The sequence below is a fragment of the Macrotis lagotis genome, chromosome 1 (assembly GCF_037893015.1).
Source record: "Macrotis lagotis isolate mMagLag1 chromosome 1, bilby.v1.9.chrom.fasta, whole genome shotgun sequence".
In the NCBI taxonomy this organism is placed as follows: Eukaryota; Metazoa; Chordata; class Mammalia; order Peramelemorphia; family Peramelidae; genus Macrotis; species Macrotis lagotis.
This window is the reverse complement of record NC_133658.1, coordinates 670,499,125-670,516,068: the sequence shown is the minus strand read 5'-3', so window position 1 is coordinate 670,516,068 and position 16,944 is coordinate 670,499,125. Positions and strand designations below refer to the sequence as shown.

General features: G+C 32.2%; 1 protein-coding gene across 1 annotated transcript in view; it reads right to left on the bottom strand.

Moving 5' to 3' along the window:
* Positions 1-1,411: 1,411 nt before the first annotated feature.
* Positions 1,412-16,944, bottom strand: part of ZSWIM2 (zinc finger SWIM-type containing 2) — a 30,837-nt gene continuing 15,304 nt past the window's right edge. The window contains exons 5-9 of the mRNA XM_074215542.1: positions 14,853-15,104; positions 8,066-8,150; positions 4,311-4,420; positions 3,683-3,836; positions 1,412-2,419 (exon numbers count right to left, since the gene is read on the bottom strand). Coding sequence (XP_074071643.1) covers positions 1,637-2,419; positions 3,683-3,836; positions 4,311-4,420; positions 8,066-8,150; positions 14,853-15,104 — 1,384 coding nt within the window. The 3' untranslated portion in view covers positions 1,412-1,636. The remainder of the gene's footprint in view (positions 2,420-3,682; positions 3,837-4,310; positions 4,421-8,065; positions 8,151-14,852; positions 15,105-16,944) is intronic.

The window sequence follows — 16,944 nt, the reverse complement described above, 5'->3', positions numbered from 1 at the left end:
GAATCCAGAAGTTTGTGCAATTGGTAGCCTAATATGGATTCTTAACCAGGGGTCTGTAATTATTTCTTTTAACATTTTGGTAATTATATTTCAATATAATTGGATTTCTTTGTAGTTTCTGTGTATTTTACATATTTAAAATATTACTGAGGAATCAGTTTTATCAGACTTCCAAAGGGGTATATGATACAAAAAACGGTTTCTAAGAAACAATCTAAGATGATCAATGTTTTGATTAACTGGAGGTTATATTATAACCAATCATCTGACAAACATTAAAAAATTGCTTATTATGTATTAAGCATTATGTTGGGTCATGGAATAAAAAGTCAAAAAAGTAAAGTGGTTTTTATCTTATAAGGCTACATATACATATATAAGGTTATATTTTATAAGACTATTACACTCATAATAAACAGGGGGCAAGTGGGGGGTTCAAGGAGTTACAGCAGCTAGTGGGATCAGAAAAATTCTGAGAAGTGACACTGAAGTTTTAACGAAAACTAGGGATTTTAAGATGAAGAGCAAGTATAATCCATACATGGAGGATAGCCCATGCAAAGGCACAAAAATAGAATGTTATATGTGAAAAATAACACAAGTTTGGCTACACTATGAGGGGGGTAATAAATCTGGAAAGGTGGTTGAAGGGGCGGCTAGGTGGCGTAGTGGATAAAGCACCAGCCCTGGAGTCAGGAGTACTGGGTTCAAATCTGATCTCAGACACTTAATAATTACCTAGCTGTGAGGTCTTGGGCAAGCCACTTAATCCCATTTGCCTTACAAAAAAAAAGGTGGTTGAAGCCAAATTATGAAGAAATTTAATTGATAATTGAAGAAGTCTATATATGATCACATATCTCTTTCATAAATACATTAACTAAACTGCTTTTGTGAATCTTTTATGGGGGGGTAAGGCAATGGGGCTAAAGTGACTTTTCCAAGGTCACACAGCTAGTAAGTATGGATTTGAACTGAAGCCTTCCTGAATTCAGGACTTGTGTTTTATCCACTGCACACCTTAGCTGCCCCCAGATTTTATGAATCTCAAAAATTGGAAGGGAAATCATTGTCCAAACAGTCTAACATATGTCTACAGAATGAGAATCTCCAAAATAATATTTTCCTTTTCCCTAAAGCAGAAGAGAAATTGCTTAATATCTTAGAAAACAGAAAGATGTAAAAACCTGACAAATTATAGAAAACTGAGAATAGAATCTGTCAGTAGTAATCCCTTAAATCATACCTTTTAACCCTTCATTCCTGATAGAAAAAAAATTGAAACGTAGTATTTGATGTTGGTCATCTTAATGAATTCTATGATGCAAATCTACCAAATAGATGCAAAAATAAAATAATGTAAACTGTTAAAGATATGACATAGACTATGAAAACACAAAAGTAAGGCATGATGATAGATTTTATTCTCATTTAGTTTATAAATATTTCAAAGAAAAAATTCATAATAAAACCTCACATTCTAATTTCCCTGTATGTGGTATTTACTATACATATTATATTCTTTACTCATTATTAAATATGCAAGCAACAAATTACATTCCCAGGAAAAATGCTTGCATATATAACAATTCAAGATATCTGAAATAAATAACTTATTCCAAGAAAGCACCCAATATTAACTTTTGCAAAGAGGAATTCCTTCCATTATTAAAGACAACTCTTGAGCTTTAGTATTTAAAGTATTTGATATATATCTTCTTGACAGATTATGGCTTCTTCTGATTTTTCCCATATTATTACTCTCCCTTTTGGTTGAGCTAGGATTAGTTGTACCCCAGGCTACCATATGATGAAGAACCACTGGAAATGTAACATCTGAACTTTCATTGTCAGTTCTTATTTTAGTGGCAAGAATCTTCTTCAAGGAAAGACCATCCATGCACTGAGACTCTCTGCTCCCCTTTGACTTTTTGCTGACAGATGGGCTTCCAGGAGTAGGATAAACTCCAGTCTTGGTAATGGAAGGAAGAAAAACTTGAGAAGGGATGTTTCCTGCAGCACTAAGGGGTGAATCCTGAATACAGCTAGGGAAGTGGTGATTTATTTTATACTCAAATATTAATTTGTTTGAATTTGGATCACTTGATTGCAAAGGGGGTAGACTATCTACTGCTACATTCTCATTCAAATCTGTTGAAACTTGATGATTATTGAGTTTTTCAAAATTAGTTAAGTGGTCAAATTTATCTTCTTTAAAGAACAATCCAGTGCCAGGTAGAAAAAGTTCTGGATACACCTGCTTTGTCAGATGATTGGCAGTTGTAAGTGGTTCTGGTTTTTGTTTGTGTCCATTAATCAGTGAATTTTTCCAGATTAAAGGGTTATAGACATTTTGGCCATCAATAGGGCATGAATTACATATGTTTAGCAACCAATCATCAATGCATTTCCTATGAAACTTTAAAGAAAATATATATTAGAGTTGTAATCATCCTGATTATAATCATTAATACAATATATAAAATATCATGAATATATGAATAATATAATTATTAAGCAAAGACTAAAGACATTCATTTCTCAAGAAAGTATGTTTCAAATTTGTAAAAAACCAGCGCTCTCTTAAATATATTTTGAGTTATAATTATCAATATGATTATATTTTGAGTCATCCAATAAACTGTTTTTTCAGGTTTTTGTAAAGACTCAACATTAAATTTTCTTGAATGGTTATTTCCATTTAAATCTATCCATATATTTATTTTCTAGTATAGAAATTAATAGAACAGCTTGAAAATTATTTTTAAAAATTTCATACTCTGGGTTTAGTTCCCATGGAACAATAATAATACATTTATTCAATATACAGAGTGTACATCTATTTGTATATATCTATATATGTACATGTATAAATATAAATATATTTACAAATATATATGCATATAAATGTTTATATATGTACTCATATACATAATCTCATATACTTTTGGGGGAGAGGGAGACTGAGCCTCCTATCTCACCCAGGCTGGAAGTATAGTGGCCACTTACAGACTGATAGTCATGGAAGCTTTGGTCTACTCTATTTCCAACTTGGCTCTGACCTTTCCCTCATTAGTCAGTTCAGTGACCAGAGCTCTGCTGCTGTGGACTTGCCACACTGGTGCTGAACTTAATACAAAAATACAATAGGCCCTAATGCAGCTCAAAATTCTCAAACTTGTAACTCACTAGCCACAGCCTCCCCCGTACCAATGTTTGTAGGCAGGCACCATCATCCTAGGGCAGAGGATATTTTTCATTAAAAAAATTTTAATGCATTTGAGAAGATAAAAACTTTATAAGTGTTAACATTCCCCTTTTAGTGGATGCAGCACCATGGCGATAAGGACCGACCAAAACTTTGAACTCCAATTTTATTTTACTGGAAAGATTAATCATCATTAGAAATCCTTCCTTAGGGAGGGTGGAACCTTCTTCTAAGTTCTAATGTCCTCTCAATTCTAAGATTCTATATCACAATTCTATGCTTTATCTCAGCACCAAATTTCTGCAAAGTTTAATAAAGTGATTGATTTCCCATCCTTATTATAATAAATCAAATAGATTATTAAATCATAATTGTATTTAACTATGTGTAAAGCCATGAAATATAGTAAAATGTTGAAATGAAGGAATAAGGCTTTTCAGAATGACCTGGACTACCATTGAGTTTTATCTTTACCTTGTGATTACATGATAACAATCTTATATGCTGACCAAGACAAAATGCTTTCAAACAAATTCGACACTGATTCCCTGGAGCCAGCAGTTTACTGTTCTTTGTAATTAATATGAGAGGAAGTGATGTTACTACATGCTTTGGTGTACAAATGATACTGAAATAAGAAGAAACATGGAAGTATAAATATTAATTTATGGTTACATGTCATAAAATAATTACATTACTGCTCTATTGCTTGATCTCATATCTAAAGACAATGCTAATTATTATCCAGTATTTTTCTCTGATTAAAGACAATAAACTTATATGAATAAAGAGGAAGTGTAGCAGGCCCTCTATCTTATAGAAAAATAGGTTTATGGGGAAAATTTTCTTTTCTTCCTCAAGAGAAAAAGAATGTAATAAATAGATTTTCATTGAAGTCAATACTCTTTAAACTCTTCAAACATCATTAACCTAAGTATCTGTGCAGGGAAATGTAAAAATAGAGCTCCTCAAAGTAATTTTCTTGCCTCTTGGAAAGGCTATTCTTGAAAACATTATTGAAATAATTGGGCAGAAATTGCTTGAAAGAACTCGTAAGTGATCGAGAAATTTCTGAATTGTTTACTTAGAATGCTATTCTTACTTTTTTTCAAAGTGTTCCATCTCTTCTTGATTCTTATTTGTAAGTTCTGTATTTTTTATTTTTTTCCCTGAAGGACATAATCCCAGTGATTTCCACCTTTGATTTCTCTTCTGTGATGGTTAAAAGAGGTAATTATTTTGTAATTCAAAGGATATTTTGTATATAAACTTTATTGTTAAAAATTAGTGACAGGAAAATAAATTGTAAAACATTTAGATACTTGTTGAAGTTTTTGTTTCCTAATCTACACTTTAAATATATGTTCAATTTCCATTTCACTCTTCAACATAGTTATAGTATCAGAATATTTTAAGGCAAACTATTATAAATAATGAAGCAATTTTCATAAAAACTATATTATCATATCTACATTTTATTTTCTTTTATCTAAAATAGAAGGCAGTTATTATTTAAAAATCACTATTTGACTATTTGACAAGATTTTCCAAGTGTTAGGAAAGCACCATTTCTAAATGTCTAATCAAACAGAATTCTTCCTTTATTAGCCTGGCATGGAGGCATGCTATATAGTAAAACTAGGGGACTTCAATTATTTAGACATTACCTGTAAAGCTCTCTCTGCCTAAAGTAGAGAAGCTAATTGGCTCACCTTAATGGTAACTTCATCTTTGAAGGCAGAAAGAATGTGAGAAATAATTAATGTGGTCTGATTCTCAACAAAAATGAGGAACTGGTTGCTGAGATAAAAATAACAGGAAACCTAAGTGGTAGAAACCACTCCATTTGGGAAGTTGTATTAGAAAGGGAAGGAAAGCAGTTATACATACATATGAAGTTTCAGAAAGAGTGCATATTTTAAAGGGTTCAAATAAAGAATAAATAGGTTCCCATGTCCTTAAAATTCTAGGGTCTGGCAGCCAGCAGAGATAAACTCTTTAAAAAATCTGAAGACATATGGAAAAAGGATTCTAATAAGGAAATGGGGGCATTATTTAGAAACACTGATGTGAACATATGAAATTTATCAACTATTTCATATTTTAAATATTTAATAGAAGATGAAAGCAAAGGTATGTAACTGAGGATGAATACAACAACATGAAATGATCTTAGAAGAATAAGGTTCAGAGTGGTGAAGTGTGACTAAACTAACACTGGTGAGGAATGTTGAAGACAACAAAAAGTACTATTTAAAGCTATTCTGCAGAGAAAACAAAGAACAAAGAAGGAATAAAATACTACTTAGATTTACTATTGTAATAACGAATGCCAAAAGAAAAGGTAGAACTACTTTCCTCTTGCTTTTGTTCTTTCCAATAATTAAGAGTTTTCAGATTGGAAAAAAAATATAAAAAATGGCCAAGTAGGAGCTGAAACCCAAGAAAAGATAGTGGAAATGAAAAGTAAGAGAGCACCTAGCTGTCCTTTGAAAGTTGAGATGAAGAACTTTAGATGAATGTTTTCTGACTTAAAGAACTGAAACATGTGATTGCTAAGAAACTTTTAATAATCTTTCCAAGATTACTTCCAAGAATAGAATGCTGAAAAAAAAAGAAAATGTCTTGATTTAAAAATTAAAAAAAAAACACTTGGAGGTTGCCAGTGGGTTTGATTTTGATAGGTCAGTGAGCTTGATTTTGATTTATAACAAAGTTCTAAAAATATATTATTAAATGACTCTTTAGTGAATAACCAGAATCATAGTGAAACACTAATCACCAAGAACTAAAATATTTCACAAAGAATAAATCATAATAAACTAACTTAACTGTTCTTTAATTATATAATTTAGTTTTATAATTACATGCAGTGTATAACTTAACTGTTTTTGACAAGACAGATTATAGCAATATTACAAGTTTACATTTAAGGAAAAATTTAACAAAATCTTTTATCTTTGTATGAAGAACAAAACTATGGTCTAAATCAATGGTGTTCAATTCAAATAGAAACAGGTGCCAATGTTTTAAGTATGGTTAATTTTAACCGTACTTAAGGATCTTGGCAGGCTATTGCATATTGACTTAGAAAGCCTCAATATTATATATTTCTTTTTATTATCAATACATGAATTACATTAAAATCAGATAAGAATTACATTTTAATATAGTTAAGTCACATTGGAGAATGTTGTGGGATGTGAGTTTGACACCTCTAGTCAAAACAATAATAGGTGAACCAAATACTGTTTGAATGGTTGAACTTTTATGTTTATCCTTTTATGGGTTATTATTAATCCAACCTTGGAATGAAATCAAGTGGTTTGCCCCAGAGAGCTTTCTTTGACTCTATGTTAACATTTGTATCAATAATTTGGATAATGGCATATTTCATACTCATAAAATTTGGGAGGGACAATAGTACAGAATGTTATCTCAAATGAAGCTAGTGAGATAACATTAAACAGGGACAAGTATTTTTTGTTTAAGGTTTTTTTGCAAGGCAAATGGGGTAATGTGGCTTGCCCAAGGCCACACAGCTAGGCAATTATCAAATGTCTGAGACTGGATTTGAACCTAGGTACTCCTGACTCCAAGGGCCCATGCTTTATCCACTGCGCCACCTAGCCGCCCCAACAGGGACAAGTATTAAGAATTATTTAGGATAAAAATCAACTTCATAAACACATCATGCCTGAAATATAGTAAAAACTAAATAAATGCCTATTATGTTAAGAAGAGAGGGCATGCTTGGTTAGCAAATAGTTTATATAAAAAAAAATCTGGAGATTTTACTGAAGCTAAAACTCAACATCACTAATCAGTATGATAGAGTAGGCCATAAAAGTTAATGATACAAAGGTTGTTTTAAGAGGAAATGTATTGTTCAGAACTAAAGAGATTAACAGTCTTCTGTTGGGCCACATTTGAAGTAGTGCTCAGTTTTGGATATATTTTAAGAATGATATTAAATCATTGCATATTGACGATATACAGATATGAAATATAGAGATGGTGAAGATCATACCATAGAAGGATCAGCAAGGAAAAAAAAAAGTGGGTATATATATATATATATATATATATATATATCCAGCTTAGAAAAGGGAAGATTTTAAAAAGAAACATGATAGCTATGGTCCAATATTTAAAAGGGTTAATGGGAAAGGTCATTTAGACTTATTTTGTTTGGACTCAGAAGGCAAAATGAGGGTCAATGAGAGAAAATTACAGAGACAGCTTTATTTAAGGGAATACTTCCTAACAACTGTAGATATTCAAAAGTGATTCTATACTTAAGGTTCAACATTACAACTAAGTCAGAAATTCTTAAGTACAATGTCTGTTGGCTGAATGTGTTAACAGGATAAATTAACTAATGGGTGATGTTAATCATTTCTGAATTTAGGCTAAAGTAAAGCCATAAACATTTACCTGTTCTTATCTATACATTGAGAAGTGACTTATACATGTAAATGACTATTTGGTAGATATCAATAAAATGATGACTACACCTAAAATAAAAGGTATTAAGTCTCAAGGGCATGCTTTTTTCAAATTATCATTTTTTTAAACCATATATTTGACCTACTTATACTTGACTGGTGTAATTTATTCTATTTTGATCTAAAATCACATCTCAATTTTGCCTTTTCTATTTCTACTAATCATTCTTCAGTTAACCCTTTATGCCTTCTCCAAATTTCCTTTTTCTTTTATTACTTCTCTGACACTTCTCCATCTGTTTTGATTAGGCTATAATAAAAAATTTAACATTGCAATTCAAATGTATTTTTGAATGACTTTAGATCCTAAACTAGAGAACATAATAAATGTTTGAGATGAATACTATACCTGTCGAAAGGTAAAAATATGTGGAGGATGGTAACAATTAACAAAACATTGATGGCATAGGTGATATTCAGCACATTCAGTGCACCTAAAAATATCAAAAGAAAGAAAATGCTAGATCCAGATATTTTGGAAAATTATTATTATGTCTGATAGTTTTCCTAGTTTGCTCTTTACATTTTCAAATACTAGCCATTCTTCAAGGCATGGCTCAAACTATGTCTCTTTCAGGAAGTATTCTAGAACTGTTTTGTCCTTATCTCCATAGAATTAGATTGACATTTTGACATTTACTAAACATTTTTAGCATTCCTTTCCATTTAACTTCTTCATTACTTGTCTCATCCATGTTATTCATGTCCAGGAACAGCTAGATTTTATATTTCTTGAGGACAATTGTCCTGTTTTACTTGGCATAATAATAAGTAATTGTAAGTACTCAATACTTATTGATTAAATAAGGAAACATTGTTTAGCATGTAATTATACTTTAGGTCCCTCTGAAATGTTAAAATTCAAACTTACTGCACTGAGGTAAATTTTAGAGGATTTTAAAAAACCTCAATTGCCTTCTGATTTTATTCAAAGCTGCTGAAACAACAATGAATAGTAAAGAAATATATTAATTCTTTAGTATGTAAAGTACAGATGATAATTTACCTTTTTGGTGGAAATAAAAGTTTCAACTCTCATCAAAGTTCTTTTACAATGCCTTATTATGGCACAAAGGAGATCTGGGTTCATGACAACAGGGTACAAGCTCTAGAATGTTCTATTCAACTGAAATGGGTCCCCAAACAAACTGTTTCTGCTGCTGTGCAAGGACCAGCTTAGCCAAATTATATACATACACATATATGCATAAATCATTCATTAAAGATTGGCCTAGAGGCGATGAAATTTTTGACTATGCCAATTTGATATTTTTTGTCCATGCCTAAGGAGTTGAGGTACCATAGGAGAATCGAATTGTATCCATATTCACATTATTAGTCATAAGAAGAAGAATTGGATCTGTGATTTCATTGGTATATCAGGATGAGGAAAACTTTTCAACCAATGTAGTTCAGCACTTTCTTTGAAGCTTAGATTCTTAGAGTTGACTAGAATACTGAAATATTAAATATGTCTTGGGTCACAAACCTAGTATGTGTTAGTGATAGGACTTGAACAGAAATCTTGTTTTGAGGTCAGCTCTCTGCAGGTACACTTTTATGTACAATGAAATCAGAATGCAAGTATAGAATACAATTGTGGATTATTAGAAGGATGGTTCAAAGCTTCTTCTAAGAAAGACAACTAAAGGAGTTGGCATTCTTGATTTAATCATGTGTCCAAAGGCAACTAGTAACACTATTTCATGAGAAAATTTGTCATTTGACTTAACACTCCTAATGATAAACACATGCAGACAAATATAAAGACAATCACAATTCATGTTTCAGTACTTATTGAGGATGAGAAAATAAAGGCAACTAAGAAAAACTAAATAAACTCCAGATTAAAACAAAATAAATATTAATACTTAATATTTTCAGTGCAAAGATGGGTACAGGTTGGTATAGAGAAGACTACGCTAAAAAGTAACAGGTAGGAAGTTCAGTGAATAGAAGTAGATGTGGAATTAGGAAGGCCTGAGTTTAAATCTTGCCTCAGACACGTACAATTTTTGTGGGCAAGTCACTTAACTGCTGTTTGTCTTAGTTTCTTCATCTGTTAAACCTACCTTACAGGGTTGTTGTAAGGATAAAAACAATATTTGAAAACCTGAAAATGTCCATCAGCAACAGCATCATCATCATCATCATCATTAAACATGCTCTGAATCAAAAGCGGTCAAAAGTTTTTGGATTATTACCTAGAATGTCACCTCTCTATAATACACTAAAATGAGTATTTTCCTTAAAAAGTGATATAGAAGGCATCTTCAAGGTAAAAATGAAAGTCACTACCAACAGATATTGAATTGGGTCTGGAATTAAAAAAAATCATGATGGAAAACATTTAAGAAACTAGATATTTATTTACAAAAATTCAACCTGCTTTCTGCTTAAAAGCTCATGTTTTTAAAATTACTATTCTTTTAGTGGATAGCATATGTCTCTGACTCATAGAATACAATGATCTTAAAAAAAACAAGATCAGCAGTGTCACAAAGAGGCTAAAGTATATTACCTATGATGAGTTGTGTGAAAGAAGTAAGAGATCAGCAGTGATGTATATGATCAGAAAAGAAGAGGAGTTGGTCTTGTAATGAAAGAAAAGGATAACAGATACAGAGGCTGAGTATTACTCTAGTACTCTCCAAATAGTAAAAGAACTAGAAGAAAGTCTCCATTTTGGATTACTCTTCTAAGCAAGATGTTTAAGACATAGGCAAAATGAAAATGATTGTGAATTGTACTGTTCAAGAAATTTTGCCTAACTAATAACCTCATGAATCCATTCAAATAGATTTCCCTTAAATAAATTATAGGTTAAGGCTATGAATTGTGTTTTCATTTGTATAGGGAACTTCTGGAAGAGGAAAATCCCTCTGACAATGGATAGCAATATCCTTTCTAAAACTTAGATAGCTTTCTAAAACACTGAAAGACTAAGTGACTTGTCCACAGTCATAGGACAATTTGTGTTAGCAATAGAATTCAAATTCAGGCTTTCCTAGTTCTGAGGTCAGCTCTTTAAGCTACAATGTCTCAAAAAGGCAATATTTCTCATTGAATATATTCACCAACAAATAACATTTGCAATTACTGTGTCTATTTTTTCTTACTGTTTATATTCAACTCTTATTATTCACATTAAAGAAGGGCATCAATGGTGAAGTGCAATCTTTAATCTAAAATTTATGTCTATTTGACTTTGGACCACTTTAAGGTATTATGAATATTCCGAAAATTCTCACAATCCAATATTCTCAAAATTCACTTCATACATATAACAATATCTTTCGTTGATCACCTTACTTAGGAGAAGCTCTAAAACAATCTCACTGCTCAATTCCATACTGCAATGCATTAGAAATGAAAAGTTTATATTTCAGACTAATGTAAAGCACCTCTAACCTTTCTGGATCATCAGTATTCATTGAGTATTCATTGAGTATTCAACAAAGCTAATAATTTAGATACCTCACTAATTGATGAAGATGAAGACTTCCTATAATTCAGATAATCTAAAATAATACAATAGTAAAATTGTTGAAATTTATAAAATACTTTAAAGTTTGCAAAGCCTGTATAGAACTTTATCTCACTTAAACCTCAGAATTATTGAGATAACAGTCAAAGGAATTTTGAATCTTCATTTTACTGCGAGTAAGTGTTGAAACTAGGATACAAACCCAAAATTCCAAGTCTAGCTATCTCTATTATATCAGACTGCTTTTCATGAAGATTTCTATTACCCTCAATAATTATGGTCATTCTCTTACTCTCTAATCAGTTATAATCTCATAGGAACAACTATTTTGTGGTGTTTGGAGGTTTACAAAACACTTTTCATACAATAACCCTGTGAAATTATTAGTATGGGTCTTATTGTTCATGTTTTATATATAAAAATTTAAGGGTCATTATAGTTTAATGACTAACTCCATTTATAGAATGCTAAATGTTGGATTTGCTCTTCCTCACGCATATATACTCTATCATGGTTCTTTACCGACTGTTATGAATTCTAGATATATATAGTTCCAATGAGAATGAAAGTCTGGAGTGATAAGTCCTGTGGTGGAGAAAAGGGAAGGGATTTGGGAGATGGTATGGAGATAAAATCAGTTACTTGAAAATTGATTGAGGTTTGACTCTAGGATGATTCTGACATTGCAAATCTGGATGAGTTGTACGAGGTGGTAACCTTAATAGAAATTGCAAGGCAGGTTTAGGGGAAGGAATGAATTCCATTTTTGAGAAATTGAGTTGGATGAACCTATGTGACATCTGGTTGGAAGTGTCTTTAAGACAAGTGATGGCAAGAAAATGAAAATTAGGGGAGAGCTGGATTTATGGATTTGAGTTATCTGCATAAAGACAATAATTCAAGTTTTGGGAAAGTCACAGAATATTAGAACTCAAAAATAAAATCACTTAGTCCTATTTGATAAGTCATAGAATAGGAAAGGGTCTTAAGAGATCATCTTATCAAATCCTTAATGATTCAAATGAGGCAACACGTCAGTGACATATTTGATGAGGTTGTCTGACCTTGAACTCAAGGCTTTTGACTCCCTGTGTAGTAGTCATTCCACCATAGTAACCTTCCTTCTAGGCCTGCCCTTTGATGTATTTCCCAATTTCTAAATCTGCTTTTTAAAAGATGCATTGAAAAATATCAAAAACTAAATTAATTCAAAGTACATACCAAAAATAACTCAGAAGCAAATGCTGCAGTAGAATGGACAAGGAACAAATTCCTTTTAAAAAAATATATATGGAAAAGTTGACAAAAAAGGAAATGTTAATAGATTTAAGTAGTTCATTTAAAAAAGGCTATTTCCCTACTTGATAGTCAAGGGCTATTAACAATCAGTTTTTAGATGAAGAAATAAGGTAATCCATAGTCATATGAAAAAGTGTTCTATATCACTATTGATTAGAGAAATGTAAATTAAAACAACTTTGAGGAATTACCTTACACATATCAGATTGAGTAATATGACAGAGAAAAATGATAAATGTTAGAGATGTGGAAAAATTGGATTGCTAATGCATTGCTGGTGTAATAGTGAACTAATCCAACCATTTTGCAGAACAATTTGGAATTGTGTCTCAAGGGCTATAAAACTGTGCATACCCTTTTAACTAGCAATATAACTACTAGGTTTATACCCCCCAAAGAGATTATAATAGAGGGAAAAGAACCCTTATGAAAAAAATATTTATAGCAGCTCTTTTTGTGGCGACAAATAATTGGAATTTGAGGGAATGCCCTTCATTGGGTAATGACTGAAAAAGTTGTGATACATGAATTTAATGGAGTACTATTGTCCTATAAGAAATGATGAGCTGGTGCATTCAGGAAAAAACCTGAAAAGATTTACATGAACTGATGCTAAGTGAGGTGAGCAGAATCAAGTGAATATTGTTCACAGCAACAGCAACATTGTGTGATGTTTAACTGTGATAGACTTAACTCATCTCAGAAATACAGTGATCCAAGAGTTTCAAAAGACTCATGATAGAAAATGCTATCCACATCCAGAGTAAGAACTAGGGAGTCTGAATGCAGATCAAAGCATACTACTTACACTTTAAAATTTTTTTTTGTTTTTCCTTTTTCTTGCATAGCATGACTAATATGAAAAAAATGTTTAACAAGATTGTACACGTGTAACCTATATCAGATTGCTTGCTGTCTTGGGGAATGGGGAGGGAAGGGAGAGAGAAAAATTTGGAACTCAAAGTTCTTACAAAAATCATTGTTGGAAAACTATCTTTACATGTAACTATAGAAAAAAATAAAATACTATTAAGGAAAAAAAAGGATGTTGTTACTGGGAGGTTTTTTATTTATTATGTTTTTGCCTTAAGTTTCTTTCACTGGCTGTCTTCCATGCCTGAAATCTTGTCCCTTTTAGTTGCTCCCTTTTGGCTTCCTTCAAGTCAGAGCTAAAGTCTCCCCTTAGGCAAGAAGAATTTCCCTCTCCTCAAAGCTAATGTCTTCCCATTGAGATAATTTCCAATTTCTCCTTTATGGATCTTATTTTTATATGGTTGCTTGCATATTATTTCCCGCATTAGACTATAAGCTATTTGAGAACAGGGACTGTTTTTACCTTTCTTTGTATCCCTGGTACTTAATAAATTTTTGTTTTCTGACTAATAGCAAAGTAGGGATTTGGGGGCTCTAGCAAAGCACAAGGTTTTCTTTGGTGTGGTCATGCCCTTCTGAGATTTTTAAACTTTTTTTGTGTCATGAACTATTTAGTAGTCTGGTGAAACTTATGGTCCCCTTCTGAGAATAATGGTTGAAATGTATAGAATTAAAAATGACATTTCAAAGGAAAATAATTTTAATGTTATATAGCTATCAAAACTGCATGATGAAGATATCTAGGGACACAGAATCTCAAGATCTCCAAAAGTTTCCATAACTGGGAATAAAAGAATGCAGAAAGACCAGAAGGGTTAAATTTAACTTCCATAGTTCTAGAGTCATGAAGCACAAAGAGAGATGCTATGCCTACCACTCTTGTCTGGAGAACTATATTAAAGCTCCAGGATACATGGAATCTAAACAAGGAGGCAGAAACTGTGAGAATAAAATGCTGAAAGTCCTTAACTACTGAGTGTAGTAGATGCTCTCCTGATAATTCAGTATGAATGTGTAGTTTTCTTTAGGTGAAAAGATAGTGGCATATGCTAGGAGAGAGACATTTAAGCTTGAACAGGCTGATAGAAGTTAGTATTCATTTTGAAGGCTTAATAATTTGAATAATAATCCATCTACAATGTACCCTCTAAACCCCTTAATGTTTCTTAAATTTCTGTGTTTGAAAAACTAAATACCTTGGTGGTGGGCAACTGCTTGGCAATGATTTTTCCCTGTAAATTAGCTAAGCTGGTCCTCAGGCAATAGATACACAATCTGTTTTAGGGTCCATACTTTAGAAAACTTTGCAGTTGTATTCACTTATTAGAGCTTGGCCTCTTCTTGAGGGGCTTGCAGAGCCACTTGCATGCCAAGATGAGCCATTAAAATAGGACTTAATGGGTTAAAATTTTTTTACAGTAAAAAAATTAATGCTATTTTTTTCTAATCTTTAAAATGAATTGTAATTGTTACTTACTTATAACATGTTCCCTCAATTGGAAACTGTTTGCAATTGTTGCATGGAATTCCAAGGTGTATGTTAAGCCTTTCTTTCTCTGCTCTTGTCACAAGTAGATTGGAGTTTCTAAATTCTTCTAAAATAAGTTTTAAAGGTGCAAATGCTTCCCTGCACAGAGGACACTTGACAAAAGAAGCTTTTGATGACTTATCCTGATGATCAGCCCATATTTTCATGCATTTTATATGGACACTATTACCGCAACCATATCTGGTAGAAATAATAGAGAATTTGCAAAAAAAATCTTAATAACATTATAATTATTCAATGTGCCATCCAATTTATTTCTCTGTTAACTTTACCATTAAGAATTGTTATATCAAATTAACTGTTCTCATAAGAAAAAGTTATTATAGATTTTTCCCTTCTTGATAAGGCACAGTTCTGAACTGATTTCCAGGTATAACTTTATTGTCTCTGCCAAATCATACATTCCTAGAAGTGTTAAACAAAGAGAACAAAAAAAAAAGTCAATTTAGCCTTTCTATTGATTTATTGTAGGATTATATTTCATTAGTGCTTCTTTATTTGTAAAATGAAAAAAATTACCAATCAATGAGCATTCATTAAGCAATTATGTGCCAAGAACTTTGCTAAGCATAATAATGTTTGTCCTTCATTTTTGAAGACCATGGCAATGTGATTTGGATTTGAGTTAGGGGGATACTGTGCTAAGTCACTAGCCTCAGTTTCCATGAGAATGAAAAAAAAAAGAGTCCAAGACAATTCCTGCCCTCAAGGAGCTCACAAACTAATGGGAGAGACGTGAACAAATGCATACAAAGAAGCTCTATACAAGATAAAAAAGAAATTATTAAGGGGGAAAGTATGATGATTAAGATGACTTAGGAAAAGTTTTCTGTAGAAGATGAGATTTTAGTTGGGATTTAAAAGGAAGCCAGGGAAGCCAATGAGGTGAAGTTGAGAAAGGAGGGAGGGAGATGGGGAATAGTAACAGAAAGTGTCAGGAGCTGAGAGAGTATTTTATTTATGAAACAGTAGGTCAAAGAGTATATGGTAGGAAGAAAGGTGTAAGAAGACTTGAAAAGTAGGACGAGGCTAGGTTAGGAAGGATTTTGAATTCCAAATAGATGATTTTATATTTGATCCTGGAGGCTATCGGGAACCACTGGAATTTATTCAGTAGGAGGCTGACTTGGTCAGATTTTCTCTTTAGGAAAATTACTTTGATGGATGGAGTGGGGGAAAGACCTCAGGCAAGTAGACTCACCAGTAGGATATTCTAACAGTCCAGGTATGGATTGATGGGGGCATGGTGACAAGAGTCAGAGGAGAGAAAGGAGCATATATGAGAAATGTTACAAATATGAAATCAATAGGTTGTGACAGATTAGCTATAGGGCATTAGAGATAGTGAAGAATTGAGGATGACTATCAAATTTCAAACTGAGGGACTGGGAGAATGATTTGGTTTTCTTACAGTATTAGGAAAGGGGACATGGGGTTTAGGGGGTAAGAAAAAACTCTGTTTTAGATATATATATGTATATATATATATATATATATGTATATATGTATATATAGTTTAAGATGTCTACTATATAACTAGTTAGGGATGTCCACAAGGCAGTTGCTGATATGTGATTGGAGGTTAGAAGAGGTTGGGGCAGGACTGGTAGAACATTGTGAGAATTACTTATTACAGCTTAATAATCTTACCCACTTACCATAATGTTATAAATTGCTATATCTTAAAAATCTCAGATTTTAAAAATTATGTTGTTTCTAAGGATTTGTAGCGAATGGGGAGATGCTAGAGGACTTGAGGCAAATAGATTTTTTTTAAAAAAGCTATGGAAGCTAGAGACTTTAAATAATTGTTGACTGTTGATTTTTATCTCGTGAAGCTTGTTATTGTGTCCTGATTTTTAAGAGATTTTTAAAGGGTCAGAGTTTAAGCTCTTAAGGAAGAGATAGTCACTCTGAGCCTACATGAATGGAGAAATGTATGGCAGGCAAGCACACTTCCCTTTTTTTTGGATTATGGTTATTTAATAGGATAATGGGAAAAATCCATTGACATAATATA